The following is a 17,678-nucleotide window of genomic DNA, read 5'->3' on the forward strand; positions in this document are numbered from 1 at the left end:
ATTTTACTGCCTATTAGAGCACTCTCATTGGAATAGTTAAATTAAAGTACATTTTTTATGAATGTAAGATGAATTTAACTTTTAACTATTCCATTTATATAAATCTCCACATTGGAATAGCTATTTTTTCATTATATGACAATAAAATAATATAAGATGAATTTAATTTTGACTATTCACATCAAATCTTCAAATTGAATTATCTATTTATTCATTATATAGTAATGAGTAATTAATAATTTTAAAAATTTTTTAATTTTTTTAATTATGAATTTATTTTATTTTATCATATTTTACTATTTATAATATTATATATTAATTTGTAATTGTATTCTAATTATATTTTTTTAATTGTCATTTAAAATGGAGAGAGAAATAATTAATATTAAAAGGAGAGAGAAAGAAATAATATAAAAAGGATTTGATGAATGAATAGTGTGTTCCAAATTTAGAAATTAGTTTGGATATTACTGTAACTATATTCCAAATATAGCTAATTCAATGTGAACAATTTATTGACCTAATAGCTAAATTCTCATTGGATTTAGCTTTTAACTAATCCAATGAGAATGCTCTTATACATCTTGTAATATTTAATGGTAGACAACTGGGTATACGTGCAGCGCACGTTGCCCTTAACTAGTATATATATATATATATATATATATATATAAAGCTAGAATAGGTTTCTGTATGTTCTCTATGCATGAGAATTGCAACCTACACAAAATATGGGAAAGAGTGCACTTGTTGTTGCTTTGCTCATGTACACCTGGCCCGATAAGAAGAAGATACTGCCCACCAACTTGTTATGACTGGGACTTGCCCACTATTACGGTTCCTTTTAAATTGGGCATTAGGATTCCAACAGTCTTGGCAGCCCAGCATTCTCAACATATATATGCGCACACAAATGAGAATAGGTTTTTACTTTTTCGGTTTTGAAAGGGAAATTGCTCGAGATGTATGAAGTTAGGCCCTATGGAGATGCTTACCATATGGGAATGTTGATAGGCAGGTTCTTTAGTCGAGTAGATTGACTGGAGACCTCGTTCTTCGGGACTATTATGTTAGGACCTCTATGTGAAGGGAAGGATGAGAGGGTAGAAAGAGGGAGATCGAGCACTGAGAAGACTCGAGGAAGGAGAAGTGTTGGCCGTTGGGGTCGGCGTGTGGGAAAACTGAAGGATGTCTTGTTGAACTCAAAACGCATTGGAGGTTTAGAAGTTGACAGGAACGCACCGTCTCAAGACTGCAGTAAGTGAAAGGAGCACACCGTTTTGAGTAACTTTATATATAATAGTGAAGTACGTAAACATCGCGTAATTATTTTAAAAAATAGTGAGATCTAATATTAAAAAATTATTATTTTTTTTTTATGTAGATCTCATATATATATTTTTTTAAATCTATTACGCGACGGTTGTATTATTCACGATTATCAATATATTTTCTCGTTTTATTGAGGCTGAATAATGAGGAAAACACATCCTTTAGTCTATGTAATAAATATTGTGTGTTTATCATTTTTTTTAATTATTTTAGAACTTGCTATTTCTTTCCTTTTCCTCTGTTTGTTATTCTAGTAGAGTGGATATGAGGAGAAAGGACGTCTGCATTTGGATATTGAACTGAGTTGAGTTAATATGATAAAATATTGTTAGAATATTATTTTTAATATTATTATTTTAAAATTTAAAAAAATTATAATAATAAGTTGAGATGAATTTAGTAACCAAACGAAACTTTGTCAGTATCAGATTGTATCTTAAATTTGGACTATTGCCAAAAGGTTAAGGATTCCCTCAAGAACCCTAATATCATTTCTTCCTTAGAAAGTTCTTTTATCATTTTTACAAACATCTTCTCTGCATTCATATGCATCAACCAGACAACCAACCATTATTCCATCATCCTTTCCATTACAAATAACAAGTGGTTTAAAAAACGTAACGATTTTAATGACTGAAAATCTCTGGATTTTTTTTTTTTTAGTTCATTGAAAAAGTATGAATGATTGAACAGAATAATAACTCAAGTCCTTGATACCCAAAATTGAATAGGAAAAACAAAAAGAAAATGCTATTATTATCCCTCATTTTTATCGTTTTATTTTATCGTTGTATTTTTTATTTTATTTTTATTTAGTGATTAAAAAAATATTTTTTAATAATATTATGATTTTTTTAATTTTTTTAAAAATATTTAAAAGTATTAAAAAATACATATATAAAAAAAAAAAAAAATTTACCTAACGGTAACTCCTAACTGGAGTTGGGAGTGGTGGACGTAACACATCCCAAAACAAAAACTACGTAAACTTAGATGTTTGAGATAAGGGTGATGCTACAGTCCCGTTGGGGGTGTAGTATTATTTTACATGTATTTTGTTCAAGTAATTTTTTATATAGATCTTTTAATATTTTAAAATATTTTAAAAAATAAAATAAATTTAAAACATCATTAAAAAAATATTTTATTAATAAAAAAGTAAAAAAAATATTAAAAAATATTTTTTTAATCACGAAATAAAATAAAAAATTATAAATAATTTTTTATTTTATTTCGTGATTAAAAAAATATTTTTTAATAATATTATATTTTTTAAAAAATAATATTTAAAATGATCATGGACATCTAGCATTTTCAGATAAAAGTATATCACGATGATTACTACTTCAAGACAGTAATATAAAAAAATCGAGGTACCATGCCACTTGGGGGACCTCAATATCAGCTGCCATCACTGGTGCCCGGAAATGTTTCTCTTTGTCTTTGGGAGCGTGGATTGTAACAAGATCTAGGCCCTAGGGGAGTTGTGGGTCCCACCTTACTCTTGGGATCCCAATCCAGCATTATCTTGACCTGATACCAATGTTTTGAATACCGTACCGGACGTCGTACCGGTCAAGGCACTAGAACGAAATATTTCAATACCGATACCGTTTCAGAATAGCATTTCGGGATAACCTTTCGGAATAATCGATATATAAATAAATTATATATATAAATATATATATATATAAATTATATTCTAAAATAATAGTCTATATATAAATACATATATATAAAAATTATAAATAGTATAGTCTGAATTAGAGGTTAAAAAATAAGTTTGTAGTTTGAAAAAGCGAAAAAAAAAAAAAAACACCCAGGCCGAAATATCGGCCGGTACCGGCCGAAATATAGGCCGGTACAGGCCGAAATTTAATCCGGTATGGCCGGTACCGGCCGATACGGTACGAAATTTAAAACACTGCCCGATACTCACCCCCTCTCGTAGCATTTTCATTGCTTGTCCAAAGTTAATGATAGTTAAATTTTAGTCAATATATGTTAAAAAATTATCACATTAAATTAGGAGTGATTCTGGGCAGCAGCCCATAGCCGCAGCACACCGTGCTGTGTTTTTTTTTTTTTTTTTCCACTCAATCAGTGGAGTGTGCTGCGGCTGCAACAAACAGTAGGCTGCAAAATATATTTTCTCTTAAATTAGATATCTTTATAAAATTTTAGACTTTTATTATAGTGATTCTTTAAATATAACTAACAACAATTGCTTCCTTAAATATTAAAATGTTAAATTTTCATTTCAAGCAAATAAATTAAATTAATTAGAATATAATTAACATTTAATATTTAGAATATAATTATTATTAATATTTAATTGGTAGAATTATAAAATGTGATAAAAATAAATTGAATTAATTAATTATTAAAATAATAATATTTTATTATTATATAAAAAGTGAATGGCTAATCCAATCTGAGAATTAAATTTAAATAGAATAGATAAATATAAAAAAGTGTGATATTGGTTAGATTTTGAAGATGCATTTAGCCAAGCCAATGAGAATGTTCTCAGAAGAACATGTCTCACAGCCGAGTCTATATATTCACTGACGGCCAAGGCTGCTCTACCTGCCAGCATTTATCGTGCTGGCAAGATTTTTTTTTTAATATATTTAAAAAGTAAAAAAATATTTAAAGTTAATTTTTTTAAAAAAATACTCTTATAATTTTAAATATATTTATATTTTAAATAAAAATGATTTTAAATATTTTTTTTATTTTTTAAATATATTAAAAAAATATAAATTTTTTTTTTACGCTGACCGGTATGTCGAACGGTCAACGGCATAGTAGCCGCACCCCTTCTTTGATTATTAAATAAAAAAAAAAAAAATTTAAAAAGCGGTGAATTAGGGCGGTAAAATAAGTGGAAAAAGAAAGCTCTTCCATTCACTGACTGGCTGACCAGAAGCAATCATGTAGCCGTCCTTGAACTTCATGGACTTTGCACGTTGCGCCCTAACTATCACCTCGCATCCCTTATCTCCATTTTCCATGACAAATCTCAGTACACCACGGCAGGCCCTCCGAACAGCAAGACCACCTAGGAGCTTGAAGCGGAGAGACTCAGCCTGGGCAATAGCGCAAAGCCCTCTGTTATTAATTTTCTCGGCGTAAAGCTCGACGCTGTTCTCCGGGAATTTGAACCGCTTCTGTACCAATGAGGTCAGCTCTCTGATCCTCCTCCCCTTCTCACCGAGAACGTTCTGGGTCCGGGTGGCTCTGATGGTGATCTCGGTACGCATAGGGGTAACCCTAACTTCGACTCCGGAGTAACCGTCCTCTGCCAGCTCACGGGTTAGCACCTCATTCAGCTCGGCGAAGAGAACTCCGTCAGCTACGAACTTTCGCTTTTTGCTCATCTGGGTTGCCATTTTCGGGTTGAGGAGGCGAGATCAGACGGCGAAGTGGCTGCTGCTTTGCAATTTGCAAACCCTACTTTAAAAATCTCTGATTTTGGTTCACGTTTCTGGTGAAAGAAATGAGTTCGGACTCTGCTGTTGTTTGTGTTTTAGACAACGACGAGGAAGATAGCTCGAATCAGAACATCTCCAAGATGATTTCAACGTTAAGAACATCTTTTCGAACGAAAGATTTCGACCAAATCGAAGAGATTCTGATATCAAGAGAATTAAAATTGAAGAGGGAGCTCAATAAACAAAAAAGCGAGAACGAGAAGCTGAAGAGGCTCGTAGTCCTCGAAAAGGCGGCTCAGGATGCAGCGCAAGTAGGGGAGAGGAAGGCTGTGGAGAGGTATGAAAAACTGTTGGAGGAGGTGAAGACAGGAGGGCTAGACGAAGATAAGGCGGTGATTTTGGAGCTTAAGAAGAAGTGTTGTGTGCTGGAGTGTTCGAAAATAAAGGCTGAAAGCGAGGTTGAGCTTTGGAAGAGGAGGTTTGAAGAGTTAGGGATTAGAGTTTCTAAATTGGAGGAAGATATGGCACTTCTGATGGATATGGGGCCTCAGGTTTCAAAGAAATGTGGCGATAACTCGTCGGTAAAGGAGAAGAAGTGTTCTAGTGGAAAGGAGAGAGTTGAAAATGGGACTAATTCTGTCGACGTGAGCATTCGAGATAATGGGTTTGATTGCGACGAAAATACGAGTGTAGCAGCCGGTGCAGGCCTTAATTTACGTTCGCCCACTAAAACAGATGGGGATTTGCAGAGTGCAGGTATTACCGTATTAGAGAGTTAATGGATCTTCACAGGTGCACATATCCCTTGCTTCTTAAGTGACCCTCTCCGAATTTTCATGTATGGTTTTGCTTTTATGTTTGTTTGGGTTTAAACTTATAATCGAGGAAAAAAATTGGTGCTATGCTCAAATGTTTGATCATAGACTGTACCAACACGGAGATAAGGCAGTTTCTGACGTGCTTATAACATGTCATATATTCCATAAGAAAGCATAAATGAAAAAATATATTTAAAAATGTAAACAGTCGTGTTAAATAATTTCTAATTATCATCATACAATGAATTTTCTTCGTTGAGAATCTCTTGATGGCTGTTTACACCTCTACCTGTACAAGTATTGGTCCAACCCTTTTAGCCTAAACAAATGTAGTAAGGAAAAGAATGACCATATGATTAAAGCATCATATGCAGAATTCCCAAAATGCCTTGTATTATAGATTGATAATTGGAATGTTCCCCAGAAAAAGGATAATACATGGATAATGTGGTAATATTTACTTTGAAGCTGTGCTTTTTGCAGCTTAGTGAGGATAAGAGTAGCAATGGGATTTAGAAAGCTGATTAATAGAAATGAGCCGTGGGAATTATAGCCATTAACCGAGCCAAAGTAGTAGAAATTAGCTTTTCAGTGGGTGAAGGTTTTTGGTAAATTGATGTAGGACTTTATGGCAGTATGAATTAGGGTGATGTGGGATCTCTAGCTCCATCTCGCATTTGTTTTCATGTGCAGAAGCACTATAGACGATTTCTGTTGTCACTGGCTGGTGTTGTTAGTAGGTAATGGGTCGTCAATTTGTAATAGATTTTAATAGCTTTCTCCATTGGTCTTTTGTAATTGATTTTAATGGATTGATCGTCCATGATTTTCGTGCATCACTGGACACCCATGCTTAGGGGTCTCTCTTGTATATGTCCTATGTAGTTGGGCTATGTATACATCATCATCAATAAAACTCTTGTTTACCAATAAAAAAAAAGTCATTGATGTCAATTGGTTTGCTTCCCTTTCCCAGTTGCTCCCGGCCTAGCATTGTCCATATGGTCTGATGGTGTACAAAATTTCCGTTCATTATGAGGGTTCTCTACCTTAGTAAGGATGGGTGTTGCTGTGGTGGAGTTGTCATTTTTTTTTCCTTTGTTTTTCCTAATAAGTGGAGTTATCAATTACTTAGAAAAAGAAATCAGTGGAGTTATCAATTTGTAAAGGGCAGATTACTTTTTTTCAAAATGGTTCATTGAGATCAAAATTGTGATAAATCGATTGTTGTAGTTTTCAAGCTTATCAAATTGTTTCCCATCCACAGTTGACCTTAGTTGTTACATTCACTGTTCTTTAACCTTGTATTTTATGTGCCATAGCATGTCACTCCAGTTACCATGATTGCCCTAAATTTCTTGTTTGGATGTTGAGGTGGTTTGAAAAATCTATGAATAGTAATAAAATGGTTTGTGAATTATTAGTGAAATTATTTGAGTTAAGATGTTTTATGGGGTTATGGGAAAAAAGAAAGAAAAAATTGAATAAAAATATTATAAAGTTAAAATATAATTTTTTGATAAAATTTTTATTTTGAGATTTGAAAAAGTTGAATTATTTTTTGTATTTTGTTTAGAAATTTTGAAAATTTGTAATAATTAGGTAATAATTAGATGAAAAAGTTGAAAAGTTGAAAATTTGAAATTGAAAAGTATTTGTATTTGAGTGATGTTTGGACGTTGAGATAAGATGAAATTTCTCATCTCATTTCAATATCTAAACCAAAATTAATAACACAACCTAAAATTAATAAATCTACGGCACGTGTTATTGTCAAGTAAATGGAAAAATAAACTTATCTAATAAGTATCCTAATCTTTAATATTTCCACAAGTAGGAGATATTTCCATTTTGTTTGAACAAAACTCATGAGATTGAGTAGATTTATTTTTCTCTAAGATCAATTAACCCCAAGGGGTGGCATAATGGTCTTGGGGTGAGCCATATAAAGCGGAGGTCCTAGTTTGGAACTCCACATTCACACTCTTGGGATAATTAGATGTCACACTCCCATACATGAATAGTGGTGGAGTGAAGTTATTGTGGGCTTTGGTTGTTTCTGTTCGTTGCATTGGCTTGTGGCCATTTCTTTTATTTTCAAGATGGTCGTGAGTTGGGCCATGGCCCATTTATTGTTGTTAGCCTTGATTGAGTTGTTTTTATTTTTAGAGTCTTGTTAAGTTGGCCTAGGGCCCACAAGTTAGTAGCGGTGAGTATTTGAAGTGGTTTAGGACGTAATTGTAAGCATCAAGAATCTGAATACAATTGTTTCTATTTTCCTCTCAACTTCTCTTATATTGGAGGTTAGGTCAACCTCGAATCTAACCATTTTTTTTACATTTTCTCTCATTTTTTAGTTATCCAAACACTACCCATTAGGTGTGTTACAAGTGGTATCTAGAGCCAGTCTTTTCTTGGTATCGGCTTCATCAATTCGTGAGAATGGAAAACATCATCTCATCCTTACTTAATATCAAAGAACTAATAGAATAAAATTTTCAACACTTTGATGTTCTTCAACAACATCTGAATGATTTTCGTGCAAGCCACAACAAAATGCACCAAGTATTTCGACTGTCTCTTGACAAATTTGCTAGCAACTTTCCAGAAAGCTGCAACCAATTGGAGGATCAAGTCTGTGAAATACAAGATGAAGATGTAGTAGCTATGGAAGAAAAATAAGTAATCACGCTCAATCAGATCGAACAGATTGTTCTTTCTCAAGTTTCCATAAATTCCGTTAGAGATCCGAAACCATTTCATCATCAAATTGCCCTCTCCTCCTTCCATCTATTTCTACAATCTCTATGTTTTCGGATTCTGATCACAATCAGGAAATTTCAAAAGGTTTCCTTATTACGTTGAATATGGCTTGTTTGGCTTCAGCAATCAGGAGGGATCTCACGAGGGAATCTACAATTGCTGAGGAAATGTGCTTCATGGATGGAGGCCCAAACGAATGGCCTCGTCTCACATGGCATCCCCCATGGGAGACCTACAATGCAGAGAAACTAGCCTTTTCTCTTTTCGGAGTGCATCAACCAAAATCGACACCCTTATTCCCCAACATAAATAAAAACAGACTCCACCCTCCTAAACTCTTAGCCGAGTCCCTACTCGAAACGCCAACCCTCTCTTATTCTCTCTCCATCAATGGGTTTGAGTTTTGCTCCAATCGCCTTCAGAAGGGTTGCCTTTGTCAGCAGATTCACATTTCCAACTTCTTTGACCCATTCTTAGTTGAGCCTAGTTCATATTTGTTGTCCTTCGGTGGCTCGACGGCACAGCAAAAGGCCCATAATAGAGGAGCTGCTAAGGGCGTCACTGACGCCTTGGTTTTCACAGCAGTTAAACTGCATCTACTCTTAACTTAGGCGCATGAGAGACACTCAGTTGCATCTCAATCTCCTTCATCCGACGATAGCTGCTCTCTTAACTCCCTAAAACTCCTCAAATCCCACCAATAGGAGCCAAATCAGGATCGGGAAGCTCTGCCCCACACCACCAAATCATTTCCGAATTCCCCCATCCCTCAACTCCAGAGCTTTGTAGACACCAATTGGCACAACAGCTCTAGCCAAGCTATCATCAGAAAGAATAATATCAACTTCGACAATTGGATTCCCATGGCTGTTGAAAGATCGGACGAGCTTTAACAAGCTTGATCGTAGCCATGTTTCCCATTTGCAAGGGGTTTCTCTTAACACACTAACTTTTGTTTCATTTCCGAATGCTGCCACCACTGGGTGGTGCGAGGAGAATGTAATCGACGAAGGTGGCTACGAGATTCTCTATCGTGGGGTCTTGCTTGATGACACCAAATTCATTGTAAAAAAACTCGAAGGGAGCAGGGGACATGTCGAGAAAGCAGCTACAAATCTCGTGTATATTGGTAAGAAACTTTTTGTCCCTCAGCTGTTTGAGGCAATGCCGATAAGAGATTTGCTCTCTTGGAATGTCCTGATAACGGAACTGACGTATATTGGAGGCAATATGTGGTGGCTTTTGATTTCTATGAACATTCCTCTGTTGGTCGAAACTGATTGTGTAATTAGTGCTAGCATAATTTCTGTCTTGGCCTCATGGGCTACACACCCTCGAACTAAGCAATTTAAGGTTGTTAGTGTTGGAACTTCAGAGTTCCATTTTGCTCATTGGCACTATGAATTGGCATCTATGGATGCTTTACATGCTGATGGGCGTAAGCAATGGATTTCAGGGTCACAAAATGATGGTGCATCAGCTTCTAATACAAATACTTATGCTTTTGGTGATTCCTTGTCAAGGAGCAGCACACCTGGCCTTCAACTTGTGACAAGGGCACCAAGTCCTAGCACTCCACCTGCTGAAGATGAATACCACAAAGAAGACACTCTTTCTTTGCGAAATCTCTCTCTTCTGCTATCGTCTTTGTACATATTTGGAGTTTGCTCAAGTGAGTTGATATGACTTTTATAATGTTGAGCAAGTGATGAATAGAGATAGATATAATTGCGTCGTTGTTGAAGATACCTTTTCTGGATGAAAAGGTTGCCCACAACTCTTTTCCTCTTAAGATGGGGCGTGTTGATGGATATAATCCACAAAGTGGCGGGAAGGAAACAACATTTCCTTGGACCGATTTATATGAGAAGGAACCAACTTCATCTTTGCCATGAGTAAGTTCAACAGAAGAAGGTATGGCTAATGAGTCTTTGGACTAGCATGAAGGTGCCAATTCTATGGTGCTTGCTACTTGGTTTTTTATCAATCCTGCCACTAGCCAGCCCAATGTTGCAAGATTGATACTGGATGGGTCAGCTGGCTTCTAACCTGAGATCAGTCAGTCAGATGGCCAAACATGTGCTCTCGAGGAATGCATCACCAATATGAACTATGATGGTCTTGCTGAAGATCGTGAACATGCTCTACAGGAGATTCTACTACACGTTGAGCCAATTGATAATGTGCATGATATGAAGAAATGTGGGGGTCTTATCTAGATATACAAGAGCTTCCAGTGATCCAGATATAAGGGAACTTAGTGCAGTGGTGGAAAGCCAAGCCTTCATCATTGGAATATTGTGCTACAAATCTGTCATAAATCTTATTTTTTCACTTGCTGTTGAGTGGCTTATTGCATGGGGAAATCTGGAAGTAATTTGGTACACACTGAACAATAGCACAACTGATCAGAATTTCACAAAGCACTTGAACAGGGAACAGGATGCAAATCAGAGCAACTTTCAAGATTTTGTCAGCTTGGCAGGATTAGAGGAATAAAAAGGGCAGCGATGACTATGTTGTGGTCAACTCAACAGCACCTTGAGGACAAGGTGCTTTGAAGAGGGAGGGTTTGTGACACTCCCGTACATGAACAGTGGTGGAGTGAAGTTATTGTGGGCTTTGGTTGTTCCTGTTCGTTGTATTGGCCTGAGGCCATTTCTTTTATTTTCAAGATGGTCATGAGTCGGGCCATGGCCCATTAATGTTGTTAGCCTTTGATTGAGTTGTCTTTATTTTTAGAGTCTTGTTAAGTTGGCCTATGGCCCACAAGTTAGTAGAGGTGAGTATTTGAAGTGGTTTAGGACGTAATTGTAAGCATCGAGAATCTTAATACAATTGTTTCTATTTTGCTCTCAACTTCTCTTCTATTGGAGACTGACTCAATTCGAATTTGACAATTTTCTTTACATTATCTCTCATATTTTTTAGTTATCCAAATACGAATATCAGGTGTGTTACATTAGATTGGGAGAATTTTTCCTTGAATTACTCGAGATGCATTCATAGAAAATTCCTTGTCGAGGGCTTTTGCACCTTCAAGATTAATTAGAATTTTTTTCTGGACACCCGGTACCAATAAAAAATGATCCATGGTTTTATAATACCACCTTAATACGACTACAGAAACTATTGATTTATAATTTTTTTTTTTTGTTTTAATTTTAAGCCATGGCTTGTGAGTACTGAAATAGGTTTTCCCGATGCATGTACTGTTCTCATGTATTTTAAAAACCTAGATTTAAGAAAATTGGTAGCTTCCAAACTTGTGCTGTAAAATTTAATTGACATTGACTCATATCTCGATCGGTTATACTGTGCTGATTTCTCACATGCCAGCTCGTCCAACATCTACATCAAGAGCCTTTGTTGACATCCTTGATAGCGATGATGACGTGCTCCAGGAGGAATTTTGCTCAGAGAAGAAAAGAAAGACCGCATAGACAAGGTGAGCTCCAGAATGCTTAAAAGAAAACAAACTTCATGCGTAAATGTAAGTGAGAACATAAATGGTGGTGATAATGAAGGAGATGATGATATATATTCAACTACTGCTGTAATTTAGTTTATGATCATGAAGTCTGCGAGGCATTTGGCTGCAGGGGAACTACTTTTGTGGAGTTTTTTGTAGATGGCGATTCTCAAGGGAACCCAAAGATATCGGTTAGAGTTGGAGAACGGGACCAGAAAAGTCTTTCTGACTGTAAAGGACTAGCTATTGACCACTGTAGGCAATTATTTGAGACTTACCAGAAGAGGAACATTTCTTCCAATCATCATTTGAATGTGCAGAAGTAGATGATACGAGATGGTGATATTTTGTATTTTGTGGATCTGAATCCATTTGTTGCTGGATTATCAAATGTAAGACATTTGCAACCTATCCTGATAACAGCAGATTCAGCGGGTAAAAAAGACACCCTTCTTGTCTCTTGATGAATAATTAATTAATGTTTGTAACACCCTGCTTTTCAAAAAGACTTTTTAGAATTTTTGGAAAGTAGGTGTGCTACTACTAAACTTGAACTTAAAATTTTTTATTTTCAATAACGTGCCAGTTGCGAAAGATTCCATAAGTAAAATAAAATTTAATAAATACTTAAAATTTAAAATAAAGTCGGTAGAAGCACTAAAGAAAATACGGAAGTTTCATGTGTTTATCAGAATAATTTATTTAAACCATAAATCATAAAAATAGTCATAGCATAATCTGTCTAGGCCTTTCCCTCTACCTCACCTCCCGGGGTCAGGTTCTGTCCTGCAGTCTTGTCCTCATAAATGTTATCACTTGGATGGTTTAAAATATAAAAAATATACAAAAATGAGTCGAATACTCAATAAGTAACACATCATACAGTAAACATAATAAACATAAGCTTTCTTGAAAAGCGTGCATATTCATAAACACATACATAAATAATATGAACTTATCTTTCACTTGTCATAGGCGGTTACTCACTATTGACCCCCGTGAGTTAGGGTTAGCGAATCTAAATAGATTCTGATTCCGCTCATGGCCGCGGGTTGTGGAATCCATACATAAGGAAGACATACTGGGTGCACTACTAGCATGCACGACCTGGCAATGCAATATACCCATAACATAGGTACTGTCTTCATATCATAAAAATCATACTTGCATACTTGTCATTTCACAGATTTCAAAAGAAATCACATACATTCTTGTCATATCGTATCATAAATTTCAAATGAAATCGCATTCTTTCATAAATATCGTGATACATGTTCCCTCACATAAATTCATAACTTTTCATAGATCATTTTATGCATAACTCTCACATAAAATCATGATTTTTCATAAATAATTTTATGAAATAACTGTCACATAAAATCATGCATTTAGGTATGTAAAAATGAGCTTCCAATGAAGGGCATACATGCATAATATGTTTTATAAGAAGACAAGTAGTTTACCGTACATACGTATAAGGATATGATTATGTTAATTACCTTGCAACGCTAATTCACAATTTTCAGCCCGTAGTCGATCGCCTAAAAATAAACACGAAATTTTTCATAAATTTTTAATTAAATCTGTGACTTTATTAAAAACCTAAACTACTAAAATAGTCTATATTTCCTAAACCTAAATACTTCCAACATTAAAATATCCTTACCCGTTAGTTTTAAATAAGCAAGGATATTTTTGGAAAACAACATACTGAACATGGGCATTTTGGGAAAACAATATAGAGGGGCATTTTTTGTAATCTCTTAAAAAATTGCACTACTAAAGTAAAACCTAAAATAAATATATTTGTAGAGAAACAGAAGGCTCGGGAGGGAGAGAAACATGTAATACTCATCGAGAGGAAGAAGGCAGCCGCGACGATGGGTCTGGTGGTTGGGCACGGTGGCAACCCGACGAGTGGTGGCTACGCAACTGAGAGTGAGAGAGAGTTATGAGAGAGAGAGAGTTTACGGGATGAATGAGAGGGAGAGGACACGGCGTGAACTTACAGAGCAAGGGTGGCGGCTTGCTGTGGTGTGCGGTGTCGGGTGTCAGTCTTTAAGCAATGTGGTGACGACGTTTCCGACGAGGAACGACAGTTGAAAATGTGGGAACTTGGCTTTACGGTGGGCTCCGAAATTACTCTGTTTTGAGGGGCTAAAAATAGGGGAGGATGGTAGCGGCTTGATGGCTTTTCTAAGGGCAGTTGTGTAGTGATTCTGCTATCTGGGCAACAAGGTGGTCAGAGGGAGGAGCTGCATCGTGGTTTGCTTGGCTTCAGCAAGATGGTGCAGTGGGTTCCCGGTGGAGGAAAAAATGTGGACCAACTCTGCAGTGAAGTTATTTTCTGTAGTTTACGGTGGAGGGAAGAGCTATGGTTGCTGCATGTTCCTGGACAGGGAGGTGTGGAGGTGTTACTTGGTGGTTGCCATGTGGGTGGTCTGGTTTATGGAAGGAGGTCAAGTGATTTCTGCTTTACGTGGGGTTGGGTAGTGTTTCCGTCGTGAACGTGGTTTGCGCAGTGGCTTTCGATGGTCGTCACGGATAAGGTCTTGGGTGGTCTGCTGGACGAACTGAAGGGAGGTGGTGGAGGTTGTTTTTCCCAGACGTGTGTTGCGGTTTTGAGGGGAGGAGGTTTGTGAAAGGTGCTCTGTGTGCGTGAGTGTAATTAGACGTTGGCGGCAGTGACTATGCCTTTCATGCAGAGGAGGGCTTAACTTATTTATAAACCTAGCCGGTTGAGAGCCAAGAGGAAAACCCTAGAGATGAGAAACCTGAATGCGGAGGAAACGGATATAATGAAGCCTTGCATGCATAGGTTTGATGCGTGAGAGGAAGATTCACGGTGGAGGATTTGCGCTTGCAGTTTTTTGGTGAGTGAAACGTGTATATATTTATATATATATATTTATATATATATATATTTATATGATTGAAAACCTAAAAGAAAACTCTAGAGAAAAAGGGACGTGAATGTGCATGTGAGTGGATTGTTGAAATTTATAGAAGAAAAATCTAGTAAGGAGTAGTTTTATTATGAAAATGACTCATGAACTTGGAGAGAAAATAATAATAATAATGATGATGATGATGATGATGAAGTCTTAATTTGTAAAAAAAAAAAAAAACTATGCTATAAATTCTCTATTGGTCTTTAACTCATTTATTGAGTTTAACAAAATTATTCGAAATTTATCCCTAAAAATATAGGATCGGGTTGTTACACCCCGTTTCCGAGGGTCTAGAGAGTTAACTCATGTTACGTGATAATCAACTTCAACATTACTAATATACTTTCAAAAGCTCCAAATCAAATGTAAACACTTTCAATTTAAAAAAACCACACACTCATTTATCAAATCTTCGATACAGAAACCCAAAAAAATATCAACTTCTCTACAAGTTACTTAAACAAACATTTCAATAATATAATTCTAAATTCTCAATATTATAAAAAAAATTTGATTCAAACTAATTTCTTCAATATACTCAATTCATCAAAATGCCATGCCATCAGAACACAATGAAATTTCTTAACAAAAATTACAAATACTCATCGAAACTTTATATTCTTAATCTATTATTCTTAAGTCATCTCACCCAATGTTTTATAGTCTTGATCCTTAGCTGAAATATCCAAAATCATCTAAAAATATTGGAGATAAAGGGATGAGTTATCAACAACTCAGTAAGTAGAGAACATATACTAGTATATAAAAATGAGCATTTATCAGACTTTGAAATGCTGAACAAAATATTTTCTCTCAGAATGCAGAATCAGAAAACTTGTTTTCTGAATGCAAAATTGAAACATGTTACCAAAAATATAAGAGCGAAACTTTCAGAAGACATTCTTATTCAAAATTTCCTTAGCAGAGCATAACTGAAATATCATATCAAAACAAAATTTCATGTTTAACCCTGTGGTAGAGTTGTGCATTCTGCATAAAGCCAAATAGAACATAAATCACCATGAATTAAGGGAGGCAATATGTGACACGATCCGTTAACCCAATATGAACACGACACTATAAAAGCGGATTAGAGTTTAGCCTTAACAGGTTCGGATCAAAACGGGTTGACTCGTTAAGACACGATTGCTTAACGAGTCACTAATGGGTCAACCCGTTATGATCCGTTAAGAAAATTAAATTTACTTTTATACCCTTAGACCTAAAGGGCAAGGAGGACGCTCCACTTCCTTCTTTAAGTTCTAAATTTGTTTAGATCTGTGTTTTTAATTTTTTATTATTTTTTAGATTATAACATTAATTTATTTACATTGTATGTTTTGTTTATTATATTTGTGATGTAATTTTAATAATGAATATTATTAGAAATTGTGTGGATCATATTTGTTTTTATTGTAATTTTAGACTTGTAGTTAATTTTTTATTTTATTTTTATAGATATTATTCATATTTAAATATTTATATAAAATCAATCAAGTCAAACAGGTTGTGTCGTGTCTTATCGTGTCTGTTCAACCCATTAACGTAAACGGGTTAAAACGAAACTGGTCGTGTCGTGTCGTGTCAATTTATTTCTTATTCATTAATGAGTCATAACGGGTCGTGTCGTGTCAACCCGTTATCTTAGCTTGTTGTGTTTGAATTTGGAATTTTGACATGAAATCCTTAACGGGTCGTGTTCTTGTTGACCCATTAAGTGTAATGTACATACATTGACATGACATGAACACGATCCGTATAGGATTTGACACCCCTATCATGAATATCAAAGCCTTGCACTCAGAACAGAAAAATACTATTGTATCTCGTGACAGGGCCATAGGTCACTATTGTATCCCGTGACAGGGCCAAAGGTCACTATTATATCCTGTGATAGGGCCACATATTAGAGCAAACTAGAATCAGAATTAGAATCAGAGTCAAAACAGAAACAGAATTAGAATCAGAATCAGAGTTAGAACTGAATCAAAACCAGAGTCTAAACTGAATCAGAACCAGATGTTTTTTTGGGGTGTGAGGCCCCGCTGCCCACCCCTAGCACATAATGAGGACGCAAATGTTGCTTTAGTTGACCAAACGTATTATTTGTTGTGTTCCATCATATATTTTTAGGCTTCCGAAAAACTTAGTTGATTCTGTAAAATACGAGTGATTTTTACAATTTGTAACATTTATTTTTTGGGTCTCCCATTATTTGATAAAAAGGTACATTTGCAAAGGAACTATCTTTCATTGCTTTGACATATGCAAGAGAGCTTCCAAACTGTGTCTTTGGTTTGAACAGTCATGAATTGGTAAACATTCCATCATCCATCAAGAACTTGTTCGAGACTTTTTTTATAATGTGGAGTACTACACTTTGTGGAGTGTTTTAACTTTAGCTGAATCAGATTTGACTACTTTCATCATATCTGGATGATATATGTGTAAGGGTGTTGCTACTTAACCCCATAGATTTGCTTCCTCAATGGTACCACTAGTGTAAATTGCACTTTTTTTTTTTTTTCATTTTCTTTCAATCATTTTCTAAACATCCTTAACCATTAAGAAAAAAAAATTAAAATATCCGAGCGGTAATTTTGAGAGAGTAAATCCATAGAGCCAAGTATCATTTTCCATATGTATAAATATTTCATTTGATAAATTTTAGGCATTTACATTGAATTCAATACCCCAAATTGAAAAGGAGATTATAGCCAGTCGCTTTGGACGGGACTTTGTTTCTCGGGATCTCCTCGAAGGGCCAGACATTGATGATGCACTAACTAGAAGATGTTATTGCCCTTATCTTCTCATAGATTTTGTGGTTCATGTTTGATTATATGGAAGGTTTATATCATGGCTTGTCTCTTACAGAAAATTCGTTATTCAAAAGTTTCTGTGG

General features: G+C 35.4%; 2 protein-coding genes across 3 annotated transcripts; one reads left to right on the forward strand and one right to left on the reverse strand.

Annotated features, from left to right (window-relative positions):
- Positions 1-2,733: 2,733 nt before the first annotated feature.
- LOC109005589 (40S ribosomal protein S3-3-like) lies at positions 2,734-4,785 on the reverse strand. Its single transcript, XM_018984599.2, has 3 exons — positions 4,247-4,785; positions 3,847-3,912; positions 2,734-2,873 (listed from the first exon to the last, which is right to left on the reverse strand). The coding sequence occupies exons 1-3, from the start codon at positions 4,725-4,727 to the stop codon at positions 2,734-2,736; spliced, it is 687 nt and encodes a 228-aa protein (XP_018840144.2). The 5' UTR covers positions 4,728-4,785.
- Positions 4,318-12,280, forward strand: LOC109005588. Of its 2 annotated transcripts, XM_018984598.2 has the most exons (3): positions 4,318-5,525; positions 11,690-11,798; positions 11,953-12,280. In XM_018984598.2, exons 1-2 carry the CDS (start codon positions 4,835-4,837, stop codon positions 11,791-11,793), a joined length of 795 nt encoding a protein of 264 aa, XP_018840143.2. In that variant the 5' UTR covers positions 4,318-4,834; the 3' UTR covers positions 11,794-11,798; positions 11,953-12,280. The 2 variants fall into 2 exon arrangements, with proteins under 2 accessions (XP_018840143.2, XP_018840142.2); XM_018984597.2 differs by lacking the exons at positions 11,690-11,798; positions 11,953-12,280 and adding an exon at positions 9,807-10,186 and having other exon boundaries at positions 4,814-5,525.
- The last annotated feature ends 5,398 nt before the right edge of the window (positions 12,281-17,678 follow it).

Source organism: Juglans regia, chromosome 2, assembly GCF_001411555.2.
Source record: "Juglans regia cultivar Chandler chromosome 2, Walnut 2.0, whole genome shotgun sequence".
NCBI classification, from domain to species: Eukaryota; Viridiplantae; Streptophyta; class Magnoliopsida; order Fagales; family Juglandaceae; genus Juglans; species Juglans regia.